This window comes from Callospermophilus lateralis, chromosome 19 (assembly GCF_048772815.1).
Source record: "Callospermophilus lateralis isolate mCalLat2 chromosome 19, mCalLat2.hap1, whole genome shotgun sequence".
Classification (NCBI taxonomy): domain Eukaryota; kingdom Metazoa; phylum Chordata; class Mammalia; order Rodentia; family Sciuridae; genus Callospermophilus; species Callospermophilus lateralis.
Window position 1 is genome coordinate 32,809,580 of NC_135323.1, and position 15,438 is coordinate 32,825,017.

At 55.1% G+C, this 15,438-nt stretch overlaps 1 protein-coding gene across 2 annotated transcripts; it reads right to left on the bottom strand.

The window, feature by feature from the left end:
- Positions 1-70: 70 nt before the first annotated feature.
- Positions 71-14,761, bottom strand: Bri3 (brain protein I3). 2 transcript variants are annotated; one of them, XM_076840340.1, is made up of 3 exons: positions 14,635-14,761; positions 8,396-8,498; positions 71-466 (listed from the first exon to the last, which is right to left on the bottom strand). In XM_076840340.1, exons 1-3 carry the CDS (start codon positions 14,759-14,761, stop codon positions 334-336), a joined length of 363 nt encoding a protein of 120 aa, XP_076696455.1. In that variant the 3' UTR covers positions 71-333. The 2 variants fall into 2 exon arrangements, with proteins under 2 accessions (XP_076696455.1, XP_076696454.1); XM_076840339.1 differs by lacking the exon at positions 14,635-14,761 and adding an exon at positions 8,778-9,032.
- Between the last annotated feature and the right edge of the window lie 677 nt (positions 14,762-15,438).

Sequence of the window (15,438 nt, forward strand, 5' to 3'; positions counted from 1 at the left end):
GTGTAGTTTCCCCCAAGGAGACTTCCCGTGGGTGACAGGCGCAACGCCAAACACGCAGGACCCGCTGAACAATGGTATGAATCATTTATTTAAAACAGTATTTCTCACCTTTCTCAAATCGAAGACTGCAAAAAATAAAAGCAGTGCTTTCTTGAGTTGTCATTAACCTTGGGAGCAGGGTCACTGCCTTCCACATTCTGCCAAGCTGGCACATGCCAATCTATCCCACCTCACTTTACAAAACAGTCCTGAAGCTTAATCAAATAAAACTATTATACACGACATTTACATTAGAAAAGAGCTGGATGTAGGAAAGCCAGGTGTGTTGTTCCCTTAGGTAAAGGTTGCTCCACAGTTGGGACATCTTCGCTTCTTCAAGGCAAAACAGCAGATGAACCCAAAGGGAAACAAGATGATGGCCAGGAAGATGCCCAGGAAGGTGAAGCAGTCCTCCAGGACCCCGACTCTGTGGAGAGAGGGGGTGGGCGGTTAGGACCCTGGCCCTCCCTGCCTGGGCTGCACACAGGGCAGCTGGGACCCGCGGCAGAGCTGCCTGGAAAGGCGGCCCGTCCCCAGGGTCCCCCAGCAGCAGCCTCAGCTGAGGGCACAGAGCAGCTGCTCGAGGCAGGGCTGCTGACACCAGCTTCACGGCCACACCCTGGCATCTTTTACACCCCCTAAAGGGCAACTGTCCCTAAAAAGTGATGAAGTCTCCCTACAGTGTGCATGATGGAGGGCACCAAGACACTGGGGACACCGCCCTGGTCCTGTGCAAATGAGCACAAGTTCATTGACCTGAGTCTTCCCACAGTCCTGGCCGATGGGAAACAGGCTTATGCTCAGCACTTGGGTCTCCCTCTAGAAAGCGCTGGACCCAGGGCTAAAGTGATAAGCATCACTAGCGCTCCCCTCCAGGCCTCGGAGGTGCTGCCCCCTATCCCAGACTGTGGCCCTGAACTCAAGCACTTCACAAAGAGAAACTACAGAAAGGACAGAAGGACTGGGGCTGGAGAGGGGGGAGCAGGGACCTGCTGGCAAGGGTTGCTTTCCTTTGTAAAGCTGAGGGGAAAAAATGTCATCAAGGCCCCAGAGGACCCCACTCCCTACCCCCATCCTAGCTCCTCCTCTAGCTGCCCACCCTACACACACACACACACACACACACACACACACACACACACCTGCCCACAGTGGCCCGGAAGCAACCGTAGTTCTCCTGCCCCCTGGTGGAAAGGAGGAAGGGCACAGCTTCAACCAAGGTGTGAAAGTGGCAGAACTGAGGGCTCCCACCAACTCAGGCCACAGCAGCAGCCAACAGAGGCAGGGACCCAGGGACCAGTACCTACTTCTTTGGGGCACATGAAAAAACAAACCAGAATATCCCAAAAGTCTGGTTTTTTGCTAAAAAAAGATGTCAAACTCAGTGCCCACCTCCCTCCGACCCACACAAGGGGCATGGACAGTGAGTCCTGAGAGCACTTTCCACCACACCTGGCCCCGGGTGGCTCTGCAGAGAAGGGAAGGTAGGACTCTGGTCTCTCCCCTCCAGGGGAACGGTTCCAGCGTCCACTGGCTCACAGGCTGAGTGCCCTGGGTCAAGACTCCTGGGGAGCTGGGCCTAGTGGCACACACCTGTCTGTAATCCCAGAAGCTCAGGAGGTTTGCATCTTCAAAACCAGTCTCAGCAACTTAGCAAGACCCTAAGAAATTTAGTGAGACCCTGTGTCTAAATACATAAAAATGGCTCAGAATATGTCTCAATGGTTAAGCGCCCCTGGGTCAATCCCCCCAAAAATAGACTCCTGGGGAGCTCTGTTCCAGCTCTGCTTCCCTGACTCCCAAGAGCTGGCCCTTTCTGCATCAAGATGGTGGGCCAGGCTGGAGCATGGAGAAGCCCTGCTCTGAGGCCACACAAATCAGGTCTGAGTTGATGATGGCAAAGTTACCACTTCTGGTATGACTCCTCTGTGTAGCACAAGGTCATTAGGTCACCACACTTGGGCCTACCCTTGGTCCCCTGCCTCCAGTCCAAGGAGGGTACCCACGCCCAGCGTGCTACACACAGCATGCCCCAACCTAGGGCCCTGGCTAACCAGGGGTTGGGCAGGGCAACCCAGATGAATAGCACCTGAGGCCACTCTGGAGTCCTCAGCCACCAGCTGCCCCCGACAATAGATGGATGGGACAGGGCCCTGGGCTTAGGACCTCACCCTGGTTGAGGGGGGCCAGGTGACTCCAGACTACTGGGAGCTTCTGGCTGTGCTGCCCTCCCCACCCTGTTCTTCCCACACCTGCAGGTGAAACCCTGGGGACACTGGTTTGCATGTTTCAATTAGAAAATGTCCCATGAAAAAAGCAGAGGGCAGGAGGGAGCCAGGTGAGTCAACTTCCAAAGAAGCCAGTCCCTCTGAAGGGGTCCCAGGGAGCCAGGTCCAGCACCTCTCCAGGCTGTGAGGAAACCAGGAGCCTGTGGGGACCACCGAGACCTAAAGACAGTGACCAGCTGAGTGCTTGCCGGGCTTGTTCCCCCAAGGATCAAAAAGGCAGAGCGAGGAGAGCACCAGAATCTGCTCATGGGCTGCGGAGGAGCTGCACCCAGCCAACCGCTGGATTTCAGTGCCAGGAGGGCAGCAGGTGGCACAGGGCATCCTGGCTGCAGGAGTGAAGGGCTGGGGTGGGCTCCTGGTATTGGCCTGCATCTCATCCCCACAGACCATCCCAACTGCAGCCTGCTGCTGTCCTCGAGGTTCGGCACTCAAGGGCACAGCCCCACCCCATATCCTGATTCTCTATCCAGACTCCAAAGCCTTGGCCACATTACAGAAGCTGGAGGGAGCCCAGGAAAGGTAAGGTGGTCACTCCAGGTCTCTCCCTGCCACCAATTCACAGTACCACCTGATGCTACGATTCCCACCAATGGCCAGGTGAGCTTTCTGGGGCGAGCTTTCTGGGCCCAGCTCAACACCCAGCACCTCATTTTCTCAGTCCCTGGAGGGGCACTTAGAACTTATAAAGTAACAGAATTGTGGCCTACACTGGCTGGCCTGGCCCTTGGCCTCCAGGCACTAGGGCAGCTCATCCTCAGTGCCAAATTCATGGGTTTCCTGTTCAAACCCACTGCTTCCTTGAGCCAGAGCTCAGGGCTGGGCAGCTTGTGCCACCCTCCACTGACCTGGGTCACGAGAGCCAGGTCTGATGCTAGAAGTGCCCAGCAGTACCCAACCTCGTAGCTTCCCACACTCCCGCTGCCCAGGCCTGCCTGTTCCATCTACCTTCATCCCCTTGCCAGAGAGGGCCAAGGCTACCTGCGCTCTGGGAAGAGTGAGGATGCTCCCCTCAGGTCCACCCATGTGGGATTATCACCCACAAGGCTCAGGTATCTACCATCAAAGAGTCTGTAACCCAGGACCCAAGAATGCTCGTCCCCTGACAACCTGCACCCATGGTCTGACCTGGCTTCAATGGGCCCAAGGGATGGAGAGGACACCAGCCCACAGCCTGCTTCAGAAAGCTTCCGCCCTGAGCCTGGGCTCAAACTGAGGCCCCCACACCCTCCACCCCAAGATGCTACTCGCTTACCTGCAATTCCAAATGCCAAAAAGCTGGGAAAGTGCAACTTTCCCCAAGTTTATAGCAAACTCACTGGCAGCGACATGACCTGAGCTCCTATGTGGCTATTCAGAGTTTTAATTTCTCCTACTTAACGTAAGACTCTCATCTTGCCATAGGAATATTAATGTTTTAACTACAGTACTGCCCCAAACCTCAAAAACTGTTGGCATGGTCTAGATTTTTAAAACCCAACAACTTCTGATTTAAAAAGCATGACCCAGCTTTGAGGCCAATCTGGAGCCAGCAGCACACAAGACCACCTGTGGAGACCAGCCCCTCCTGCCAGCCTGGCCCTGGTGGCCTTGTGCTCTGCCTCTCCAGACCCAAAGGCAGCCCCACGCTGCCCGAGCAAGTTTCAACTCCCTCAACTGGCTCAGAGTCCAAACCCGAAGTCCTTCCAGCTGCACTGGCAGGCTCCTCCCCCGTCCTTGCACACAGGTCACGTGGGGGTCGGAGGATTATGGAAGCTGGAGACACTAGGGAACTGACTAACACTGAGAACGCCGCTTTACCCCCACTTGAGCCTCTCAGAACAAGTGGCCACTAGAACCTGCTGATGTCAGCCGGAGCTGGGCCCTGGGGGGTTCCAGATGAACTCCGCCTCACCAGGACAGAAATGGGCAGAAGACACTGGAAAGAGCAAGCTCTGAGCTGCCCAAGGACAGGTACCCAGTCAGAATTGTCCTTACCCCTCACATGTCCTCACATCACCGAACTCCATAGGTATCATCACCACCCCACCTGACAAGACGACCCGGAGCCACCTGCAAGGCCACATAGCTGGGAGTGCGGTGACAGGAAATGCAGATGGGCTCCCCAGTCATGGTCCTGCCCAAAAAGCCCCAGCCAGCACAAGGCACTCAGGAGCCTTCCCAGTTCATCCCCAGTCATTTTCTCCTAAGCTCAAGGCACAGTCCAGCCCCAAAAGCAACCCAGCTCACCTGCCCCTGAAGGACAGCCTCCTCAAGAAAAAGAACACGTAAGCCCACCACAGTGGTGCACCCCAGTAATCCCAGCGGCTCAGAGACTGGGCCAGAAGGATGGCAAGTTCAAAGCCAGCCCCAGCAATTTAGCCAGGCCCTAAGCAACTTAGCAAGGCTCCGTCTTAAAGTAAAAAATTTAAAAAAGGGCTGGGGATGTGGCTCAGTGGTTAAGCACCCCTGGGTTCAATCCCTGGTACCAAAAAAAGAAAAAAGAAAAGGAACACAGAGGGCTTCTTCCCTGGCCCACAAATCTGCAGCCAAGGCTCAGGACCAACCTGCCTCTGGCTGTCCCAAGGTCTCCAATCTGAAGGCCCCCTGAGCAGCAGGTTCACTAGGACCTGCAGGCCACACAGGGCAGTTCTCACCAAGTCCAGCTGCCAGGCCCAGCCTCGGGCCTCCCCAGTGGAAGAAAGTAGACCTGGGCAGGGCAGCATCCAGCGGGCTTCCCAGAACACCAGTCTGTCCCACCAGCCACCACCTCAAGGAGTCCACACTACCACGGCTGGGGGACTTGGACCGAGCAGAGACTAGGCAGCCAGGGAGGCAGCCCAGGCATCCTGTCATCAGGCAGCTTGGCCAGCATGCAGGCCAGGGCACAAGTTCCTGCCATCATGCACATGCCCCCACCTCAGGCCAGGACCACCCAGGGCCAGGGACAGCCCCTACCACAGCTCAGGCTGTCACTTCCCTGACCAGTTCCCCACCACAGGCCCTTGGCCACCCACCATCACCTGAAGCCCAAGGCTCGGCCACTCCTTCTCCCCTCCAGACTCCACAGTCAACCAGAAGAAAGACTGTCTCTGCCTCCAAGGGCTCCACACGGACCACCCAGTGCCACATCCAGGGCCTGTGGGCAGCATCTGACCAGGGTACCTGTACTTTCTCTTGGCTTCCAGGACCCCACTTCTGTGACTTTCCTCCTGCCTCCCTGGTCACCCCCAAAGCCAAATACTGAATGGCAAAAACTCAACCAGTGCTCCTGGGCAGCTTCACACACGTTCTGCCTGCAGCCTGTGCTCCCAGGGTACCTGGGCCAGCACACAGTGGCCCAGAGAGGCTGCAGAGATCCACAGTGCTGCCATCCTTCCCTATATCTAGGGACAGCCTAGGGCAGGGGAGAACTGAGCTTCAGAGGCCTAGCACCAGCATGGACACCCCTGGCCAAGGCAGTTTCAGCAGGCCTCGGCAGGGCAGGGTACAGGAGGTGGCTTGGAGGAAGCAGGCACAAGACTCACTCAGCTGCTGGGGGTGAAGAAAACACTACTTGTACACGGCTAAAAAGGGAAAATGGAGTCAGGCTGCTTAACAGCGGCTCAGACAGGATGGCAAAGTGACAAGCGACATAGGCCTCTTATGCCAAGCCTCGCTCAGAGGGAATCACAGACGTGTGACTTGGGCAAATTCCTGCCAAGCCACCAGGGAGGGCAGGGACAGAGCCTGGCAGGCCTGATGTGGAAAGAGAGGAAGTGTAGTCACATGAGAAGTATTCTGTCTCTCGGTCCTAAGATGCCAGACAGGGGCAGACTCGACTCTTTTGGGAGGAACATCTCTGTTCTCTGTCCCTATGCACAAGTGGCCCTAGATCACACACCCTCTCCCCAGATCAAGAGGCTGCCTGCCTCCAGGCTGGCCATGTGGCTATTCACCTAGGATTCCTGCCTGAGAGCAGGGGGCCCTACACCCAGTGAGGCTGCTGCCACCGTGGCAAGAATAGCCTCAGATACCTGCAGCAGTAAGGACTGCAGGTCTCCAGGTGTACAGGCTCTAAGGACACAAAGGGCCTTTACTGTCGGACATCAGGCATGCCCAGCCCCAACAGAAGGGCCCAGGAGGATTAAGGAGCGCTCTGGTTCCAACTTTAGGGATCTGGTACCCATAAACTTATCCTCGGAGGACCCAGCCTCTCAATGCTGGCATGCTGACCACCACTGTCCAGGGGCACAGAGGAAACCACCAGCTCCCATGAAGGCAGCCCCCCTCCAGACCTTCCCCAGAGTGCACAGCCTGTGTTCCAGACCTGCAAAAGCCACAGCCTCCAAAATGAGACAAGTCACCTCCTAGAGAAAGGGAAATACCAGGGAAAGTGCTCCCCATGCCAGGAGCTGATTAGGCACCCCACATTCCTGGGAACTTCATGGCCACCCTGCCATGCGCTGGCCTCCCCTCCAAGTTCAGGGGCTCAAGCCAGAGAAGCCTCCAAACCATCTCATCAAACACCAACATATCCCAGGATTGGGAAGCGACCAGCTGCATTGGGCCCTTTGCTCCAGAGGCCTTCCTGCTTCTCCCTCTCGTCAACCAGCCTAAAAACCTCACCTCAGATCACTTGATATCTTCTCTCCGCAAAAAAAAAAAAGGAGGAGGGGGGTGGGCCTTGGAATCCAGGACTTGACTGAGTGGGGACAGAGGGCCTTGCACACAGCAGCACTCTGAGCACCCAAGATGAACCTCAAAGCCAGAGATTCTCCTTCTCCCACCTCTTCATGCAATTATCCAGAGGAATTTCCCAATGACTTTCTGCACGGGGGACTAAGTCCTGACCTCCTCACTTATTGGCACAAGGCCCAGCTCCCAAGCCATGCCCCCACTTTTCTCCACCAAGCCCACCCCATGTGCTTCAAAACCAATCACTGGCATCCCCAGGTGCAGCACCTGCAGACAACTGCACTGGGAGACAGCCAGTCCCCTCGCTCCCACTTCTCCCAAGGCCCATGTGTCAGTAGGGAAATGACCACCAGGGTGTCAGAATGCACACCCAGCTAGGGTTTGTACTGGGGTTCCTGGGTGGGCAGACAGCCTCCCAAGGCTCTCGCTGGCCCACAGCCCCTTTACCAGGCACATGGTCAGCTCCCAGGTTCCAGTGTCTCTCCCCTCAACCCACAATGCCCTCCTCATTGCACAGTTGCCCCCAGGGCTGTGAAATCATTAACTTCCCTATGACTGGCTCCACACTGGGCCTTACCAAGACACTTTTGAAATGAAGTCTCAGTCCAAACCAGGGTTTCTTAATTCCATCTCAGAGACTTCAACTTCCTCCTCTCAGAGGCAGGCCGAAACCTTGCTTTCCAACTCTGCCCCAACTTCCTGAACTGAGTACTTCCAAATGCCAAGGATAGGGATCAAGTCTTATTTGCATTTGAATCCTCAAAACCTGCACACACACACACACACACACACAAAACACATATGCACGCACATGCGCACACGCACACGGTCCAGCTGTACCTCAGACCCTATAAAAAGTCCTTAGAAAGTTTCTGTCAGGCTTCAGGTTTGAGGATATGAGAAAACCACTCCTGCCCGGAACAAAGAACCACGGATTTCCTCCCAGACCAGCCAGTGGCCAAGAGTTGTTAAGCCCTGCTCCAGGGCTCTGCATTCAATGACCCTCACAGCTGTTGCTCCCCTGGTCACATGGACCTCCATCTCCCTAAACATAAAGGCCAACTGACTCATGTCGTGGCAAAACAAATCAGCCTCCTTAAAAAATCAACTGCACAGCAAACTTTCTAAAGAACCCGTCGCGGGTCCAACACCAGCGAGGAAAAACTATCAGTCCCATTTTGCATGCCACTCATTCGGAGGTACAATGCCCCCCAAAGGCATACGACTCCCCAGCAAAGGGAGCCCACGCCCTTTGCCCCTTGCGCGCCGTGGGCCAGCGATTCCACCTCTCCCACACTGCAGTCAGGCGGTCCAGCGGCCTCTCCCAAAGCAGGGCTCACCCCAGCTCGCCGCCCCCCGCTGCCTCTGCAAGGTCCCGGCACGTGCGATCTCAGCCTCTCGGGGCCAGGACTTACCTGCAGACCGGGCAGCCTCCGACCACGACGATGGAGTTGGCAGGGTACCGGGTGACCGTTCGACTCTGGATGTTGTAGACCCGGGGGTGGTGGGTGGGGATCCCTGTGGGCGGGGGTGCACATCAGAGGGGGTGGCCCGACTCCATCCTCCCCCCGATCGACCCCTGGTCCTGGCCCGCCCGGCCAGGCCGCTGCCCCGAGCGCCGGCCCCTGGAGGGAGGGCTCCCCGGACCAGCCGCGCCTCGCGGACCCCACGTTGCCGGCCAGGGGCAGGCTCCAGGAGGGGCGCGCCGCGGAGCCGCTCGGGGCAGCCCGGCCCCGCGGCCCGCCCGGAGGCTGCCTGGCTGCGGGGTGCGCCCCGCCGCCGCGCCCGCGGGCCCACCTGTGACGAGGTAGGGGTAGGGCGGCGGCGGGGGCGCGGCGGGGATGGCGCCGTAGCCGTGTGGGCCGCACGCGAAGTCGCCCTGGCCGGCCTCCAGGCTGTAGGCGGGCGGTCGCTCCTGCAGCAGCGGCTTGTGGTCCATGGCGGCCCGGCCCGCGCCCGCCCGCTCTGGCGCGGTCGGCTCGCTCGGCCCAGCGGGGACGCGGCGGGGACGGCGGCCCGCGGCTCGGCCCTGGGAGGCGCCGGGCGGGCGGGGCGGGCGGGCGCGGGCTTCCCGGCCCTCCCGCCGGTCACAAGACCGAGTCACGTGGGCTGCGCGGCGGGCGGGGCCGCCGGCGTCTTAAAGGGGCCGCGGCTGCCCGCGGGTTAGTGCCTGGCTCCGATCTCCTCGGGCGGACCAGGGGCTTCCCCGCCCGAGGAGATCCCGCAGCGGCCCCAGATGCCCCTTGGAGTCTTGATTTTTACGGCCCGCGGAGAGCCCTGGCCTGCCGAGGCGACCCCCTACGGGTGACCACCCACGGAGTGGGGGCGAGGCCCCAGACGGTCCCCGGGTGTGCCCGCCGCCCACAGAGCCAGGGCTGCAGGGCACCGAGGACTGGCTCCCGCGGGAACGCCCGCTCCGCGCTTGGCTGCTCAGCTGCGGCGCATTCCTCCCTCTGCTTTTTTTGACAAATTAGGTCGTAGCCAGGGTTGGTGGCGCTTATTACAATAATTCCGCCATCTCGGGCAAACCCTAACTACCGGGCACCTGCTGTGCGTCCTCAGGTTTCCCACTTAACCACCCTGCGAGTTGCCTGTAGTGGCCCCGAGGTTACGACGCGGGACTGAGGCTCGCGTGGGCGCGGGGGAGCAGTGGCTCCACCTGGGCCCCAACCCGCTCCCTGCTGGCTGCTGTTAGGCCCCTCGCTGAAGCGCTCCCACATCTGAAGCTTAATGGGTTTGGTGTGAAGACTGTTGCAAAAGTGGAACACTTAGGATCACTTCCTGCGACTTTGCAAGGACTGACCCAGAAGCACTTCCCGTTTTCCGTGCTTTTATATGTAACCTGCATTTTGATTCCGCACTAGGAAAACTACAAGTTCACTCAGACCCGCCTTGTTTTTGATTTTTAATAGAAGACCATCATATTCCCTTCTAAGCCCATTTCCGTCTGTCTTGTAAGATCTCCCAAAATCCCATGGAGAAGAACCAAGTAGTGGTCCATATTCAGGCCTAACCTGCTTTAGGAGGACAGCCAGGTCAAGAATGAGAGTGATGGAGAGTGGCTGAGGGTTTCAGGGTGAGCAAAGGCCCTGACAGTCACTCCTCAGAGACAGAACTCAAAGTAGGGCCAGTGAAAGTGGGAGTCTCTGTCCAGGGAATTTGGCGTCCAGCATCGTCACATGAGAGGTGGTTCCAGGTCAAGCTTCCTGACACCTGGTCAGCTGTGGCCACCCAGATAGGGACCCTCATTCTTCCCCCTGCCCTGCAGACTACTAGTAAACACAGTAGTCAACTAGCCCTCCTGATATCCTTTCCTATCAACCCAGCTTGAGCTAAAATATCAACCTTCATAAAGTTCACAAACTAATTTCGCCTACCTTTATTCATCAAACCCACAAGCCTCTGCTCCCTTCCCTTCCATTAACTGATTTCTTTCCCCCTAGCATTGCCCCTTGATTTCCCAACATTACTTTATTACTACTGCCCTTCATTCAGGCAGCTTGCAGCTGATGTACCTCTGCTATCCCGGTTCCAGCCCAGCTTGGGGAGACAAAGATGACGTTCATGGGAACACAAAGAAGGGAGCCCTTGGGTAGAGAGCCAGGCCTTAAACTTGCAACAGACAGGTTAAGAGATGCCACACACAGGAGGTGGTACACCTGAGTATCCTGGAGTACCAGGGCCAGAGCCCAGCTTGGGGGCCAGTGGTGAGTTGGTCCCAGGGACCAGGCACAAGCCTCCCAGGCAGGGGGAACCACAATCCCAAAGGGGACACAACAGCCAACTCAGTGCCAGGACTCTTAAGTCCTGAAGTGTGACCTTAGGAAGGGTCTCCTGGAATCAAAGACAAACCCCCAGAAGTGGGCCCAGTCATTGAAGTTGGGAGAGCATCCTGTAAGAGCTAATTGGGGAACTGCATGGAGTTTAACCTGGTTAGCAGCAGATTTGCGTATTTAGAAAAATGACCAGCAGCAGGAGGGTCAAGAAGATGGAAGAAAACGTGTGAAGAGGTTAAGAGCCCATTAAGACTCCTCCTGGGTAGAGAGATAAGGCGCTGAGGACTCCAGATGCTCAGGTTTCTGGCTCAAATGACCATAGATAAAGACACCTGCTCCTTGCTGAGGACTCAAGAGAAGTCGCTGTGAAGGAAAGGACCAAGCAGCCCTTTTGCAAAGGTGAATTTGAGCTAAGCAAAATGGCATCTGTTGAAAGCTGATTTTTGCTAAAAGCTCTGCGATGTCTCACAGCTAAAGTGGCTCATCCAAGAAGCATTTATGGAGCACCTAGCATGTGCATGGATGCACCCAGAACAAAATGCATATTTAAATTCATCCCACTTATGGAGTTTGAGTTCTCTTGGGCTGGAGTAGGGGAAGGGAATTAGGAAGTGATCAGTGCTGGCAGGGATGAAAAGGCTCAAGGAGCTGGGGAGTGAGGCAGGCAGGGTGGGGAAGAGGCTTGTGATTTTCTTTCATACAGTGTGGGCCCCGTTTGGGTTTCTTTGTGGTGCTGGGGATCGAACCCAGGGCCTTGTGCATGTGAGGCAAGCATGCACCAACTGAGCTATATCCCCAGCCCCCTGGGCCCCTTTGGAAGGAAACATTTCAACAAAGACCAGAGGGAGGTCAGAGAGGTGGTCATCGAGATGGAAGAAGGAACAGCCTAAGTTTGCCTGTTCCTTAAGATGAGAGCAACAGTGTTTGCAAGCTGATGGAAACAGTCCAGCAAAGGGAGGAGGAGGATGCAGAGGGCCAAGATGGAGTCTCACACATAGCAGGGGCAGTTCCTGCTAGCATCCTGGACGGCCACCCAGTCATCCACAGGACGAGAAGCAGGAGCAGGCAAGCTGCTGGTTGCAGGCAGTTGGTGCTGACTAGTCTACTCAGACATGCTGGCCACTGGCCACAGTGCTCCACTTGTCCTGGGGCCATCCCATGGAAGGAAGCATTGACATCCCAGTTGCTTATGGAGGAAACTGAGGCACAGAAAGCTTCTGTAGCATCTCCAGGGCCTCCCAGCCTTCAGACATCAGATCTACCTCATATAGCCCTGAGGTGCGCCACACTCGTGCCTCTGCGCCAGATACACAGAGAGGCACAGCGATGGTTGGCTGGTTTGAACAGAACTACATTTTTACAGAATGGAATATAGTTTACACAGATCCTAACTCCTTCTAAGCTTATTTTTCAGGTAGCTGAAATTCTGCTCTTTATCCACTTAATGTACTTTACAAACAAACAAAAAAGGTTTAGCATTGGTATTGCCATAAAAATAAGTAAATACAATTTTGATTTTGACTGTTTTGTGTAAATGTTTTCTCTGCCGGGCCCCAGAAGGGATCTGGTCAGACAAAGGATCTACTGGCTCCTGCCTGGGGGACCCAGGGAAGTGGCATTGTCCCCCATACTTGACAGTGACAGTCGTTGTGACTCTCTCAAATGTATCAGAGGCAACCAAAACAAAGATCATGCCCTTGAGAAGTGCTGATAACCCATCACGTGAGTTTCTTGGCACATACAGGATCCTGGTATCTCACATGGTTGGGACTGTGACCAAAAAAAGGAAGCAAATATAATTTCAAAATCCAAGGCTGTAACCAATTACAAGTGCCTCACTCAGGGAAGGACCTTGCCAAATATTTGCTGAATATGTGTTAAATGTTTATCTTAGATAAACACTTTTAAGTTTTATGGTAAGCCTGTGGTAAGCCTTACAATTCTACTGGGCAAATATTTCTAAATATTTTATAAATCAAGCACATAAGTTTCAACATCACACACAAAAATGTCTCTTTAGTTGAATTGCTTAGTACATCCTATCATAAGTCATATACATACATATTTAAATCCACAGGATTCCCTTCATTCTCTAAGGGAGTGGTCCTTGTCACAGAATTCTGCTCACCCAAAGGAACATAGAAAGGCCTCCCCTTGTAATCAATGTTTACAAGCAATCCTCACAAGAACAAAGAGCAAATTCCAAATAGCAAGTTTCTGTCTAAACAGTTTTCCACGTGGCCATGCTTGGAACCCCTGAAAAGCCATGGTAGCACTGATGGTTGTACAGATCTATGTGAACACGCTAAAAATGGAAGCCAACATGCAAAATATCTATGTATTTTAGCGTGTATCTATGTGAACACGCTAAAACATGGAAGCCAACATGCAAAATTAACTGAATGCGTTTCCAATTAATAGCACAGTGTGTGTGTGTGTACGCATGCCCACATGTGGTGGGGCTAGAACCAGGGCCTTGTGCATGCTAGGCAAGCACTCTACCACAGAGCCACATCCTGAGCCTGCCAAGACTTCCTGACTGAGGAGCAGGAGGAATCCAAGGAAACTCCATCCAAATCTGGATGTTGAAGAAGGCACAGAGAGGGAGCCAGCTGTGGTTGAAACAACTGGTTCTCAGAATTCCGGGTGCAATTTAAGCAAGTCACTTAACCTCTGGGAGAAGTGCTCTCTTAAACCAGAGACTTCAAAGGTCCTTTCAGAAGTAGAATAATGTGCCTTCTTTAGGGACATTTTGGCCTCATCACCTTCCAGGATGACAGAATCAACCTTTCAAAATGGAACTCCAAGAGACACATCATCATCTGTCACACCCCCGTTGTGTGTGGGGCACCACATGTGATTCACCCTTCTGTGTTTCAGAATCACATCTGACCCTCAGAACCATGAGGAACACTATTCCCCCTAATTCACAGAGGAGGTCAGACATTGGTTCCCCACTGAGTGTCTAAGATCCCCCAAGGTGCCATATAATTTGTGTATCTGAATCACCTAGAACACAATAGGTGCTCAATAAGCATCTGAGGTTGAGGTCATGTGCCAGGATCACTTGGCTAATAAGGCAAGAATTTCAATCTTCCTCCGCCAGAATTAAGCTCTGGCCTAGAGACCACGAAGTACATCTCCCACCCCTTTCAGGCTAGAAATATGCCTGGATCGTTCCAGAAAGTTCACTCAAGAGTGCCCCGAAGGGAAGATGCTAGTGAAGCAAGGCAAATGAATGCTCTCTGGAATTCCACTGGGTGGGGCTTTGTGATCAGGGGCATCACTAGGGAACCCGCGTCCTCCAGAGCTTTCCTGCCCTGTCATGGGGCACCGCACAAAGGTCTTCCCCTTTGAAGTCTGCCCACTGTGGTTTACAAAGGCGGAGAAACCAAGTGGAACTTGAAGCACGCCTGTCGCCAGTTACTGGAATGCTGAGTCTGGTGACAATCTGGAATCTTTGGTTGGGGGAGGCAGACCAACTACGTCTCCCAGGTTGAGATGGAGAAGTCAATCCTTGGCGGGGGAAGGACTTCTGGGACCCAACCTCCTCCAGTGGTGATTTTTGGGGGGCTCTCAAGGCTGAAGGGTCTTAGCCTTCTCACAGCCGTTGTTCTGTGTAGCCAGCAACACACAGAACTCAGCCCCCTCAGGTCCCAATGAAGGAGCAAACACGGGGGCTTTGAGTTGGTGTCCTGGGTCCCTGGCTCTGTGAAACAGGTAGGCTTGGGGACAGCTGTGGGAGAGTCCTTGAGAAGAAGAGAGGTCGCGGGGATGGAGGGAGAGGGAAGAAGCCACCAGATACTCAACTGCAGGAAGGCCTCTCATCTCCGGTCCCTTTCCCTCCCTGCATCCTGCTATCTGGTGGGGTCTCCTACCTGCTGCCTGCACCGTGGAGGCCATGGCTAGCCTCAGAGAGACGCCCAGGAGCAGAGGAAGGGAGCCTGAGGTCAGGCTAGCAAAAGCCCCCTTATGGCCCAGTAGCAGGTGGGCAGTGACCGACATGAAGGAGCAATCCAGAAGGTCAGCAGGAGGGAGCCATCCCATTGAGGGTGTGGGGAGGCCCAGGAGGAACTGGACAGGGCCGGGCCTCGCAGGGGACAGAATGCAGCCTCACAATCCTGCCCCGCGCCAAGATTCTCAGGTTCTGAGCCTGGAGCCCTGTCTCCAGGAGGAGGTCAGACCTGTCCGCTCAGAGCGGGAACAGGTCCAGGAGAGGCCCATTTCCTCCCACGGCCAACGGAATCCTTGATACGAAACACGATCCATGAGGGGGATAAAGAGCCAAAGAGAGAGAACTGAAGGCAACAGCCTGCGTCAGTCCCCAGAGAGCGTCTGTGGGGACAGGGGAGGTGAATAGGCAGGAATGGCCCCAAAATTCCATGAACCAAGCTCCCCAAACATGACACTCATTTGTGTGGTTCTGGGGATCCCTTCTCTAAGTTTCCTGGGACAAGCTTGTTCTTGCATTGCCAACATAGATCTTAGAAAAAGGGCTATGTACTTCCACACCCCTGCCAAGATGTCCCCAGGGCCGTCAGGATCCAGCCTAGATCAGCAATAGGAGCCCAGAGGGTCCACTCCGTCCAGGGCCTATCTGCATTCATGGACTACTGACCCTCAACTGGGCAGAATCAACTTCATCCTGGCTGCTGCTGGACATGGTGACAAGAGGGAGACAT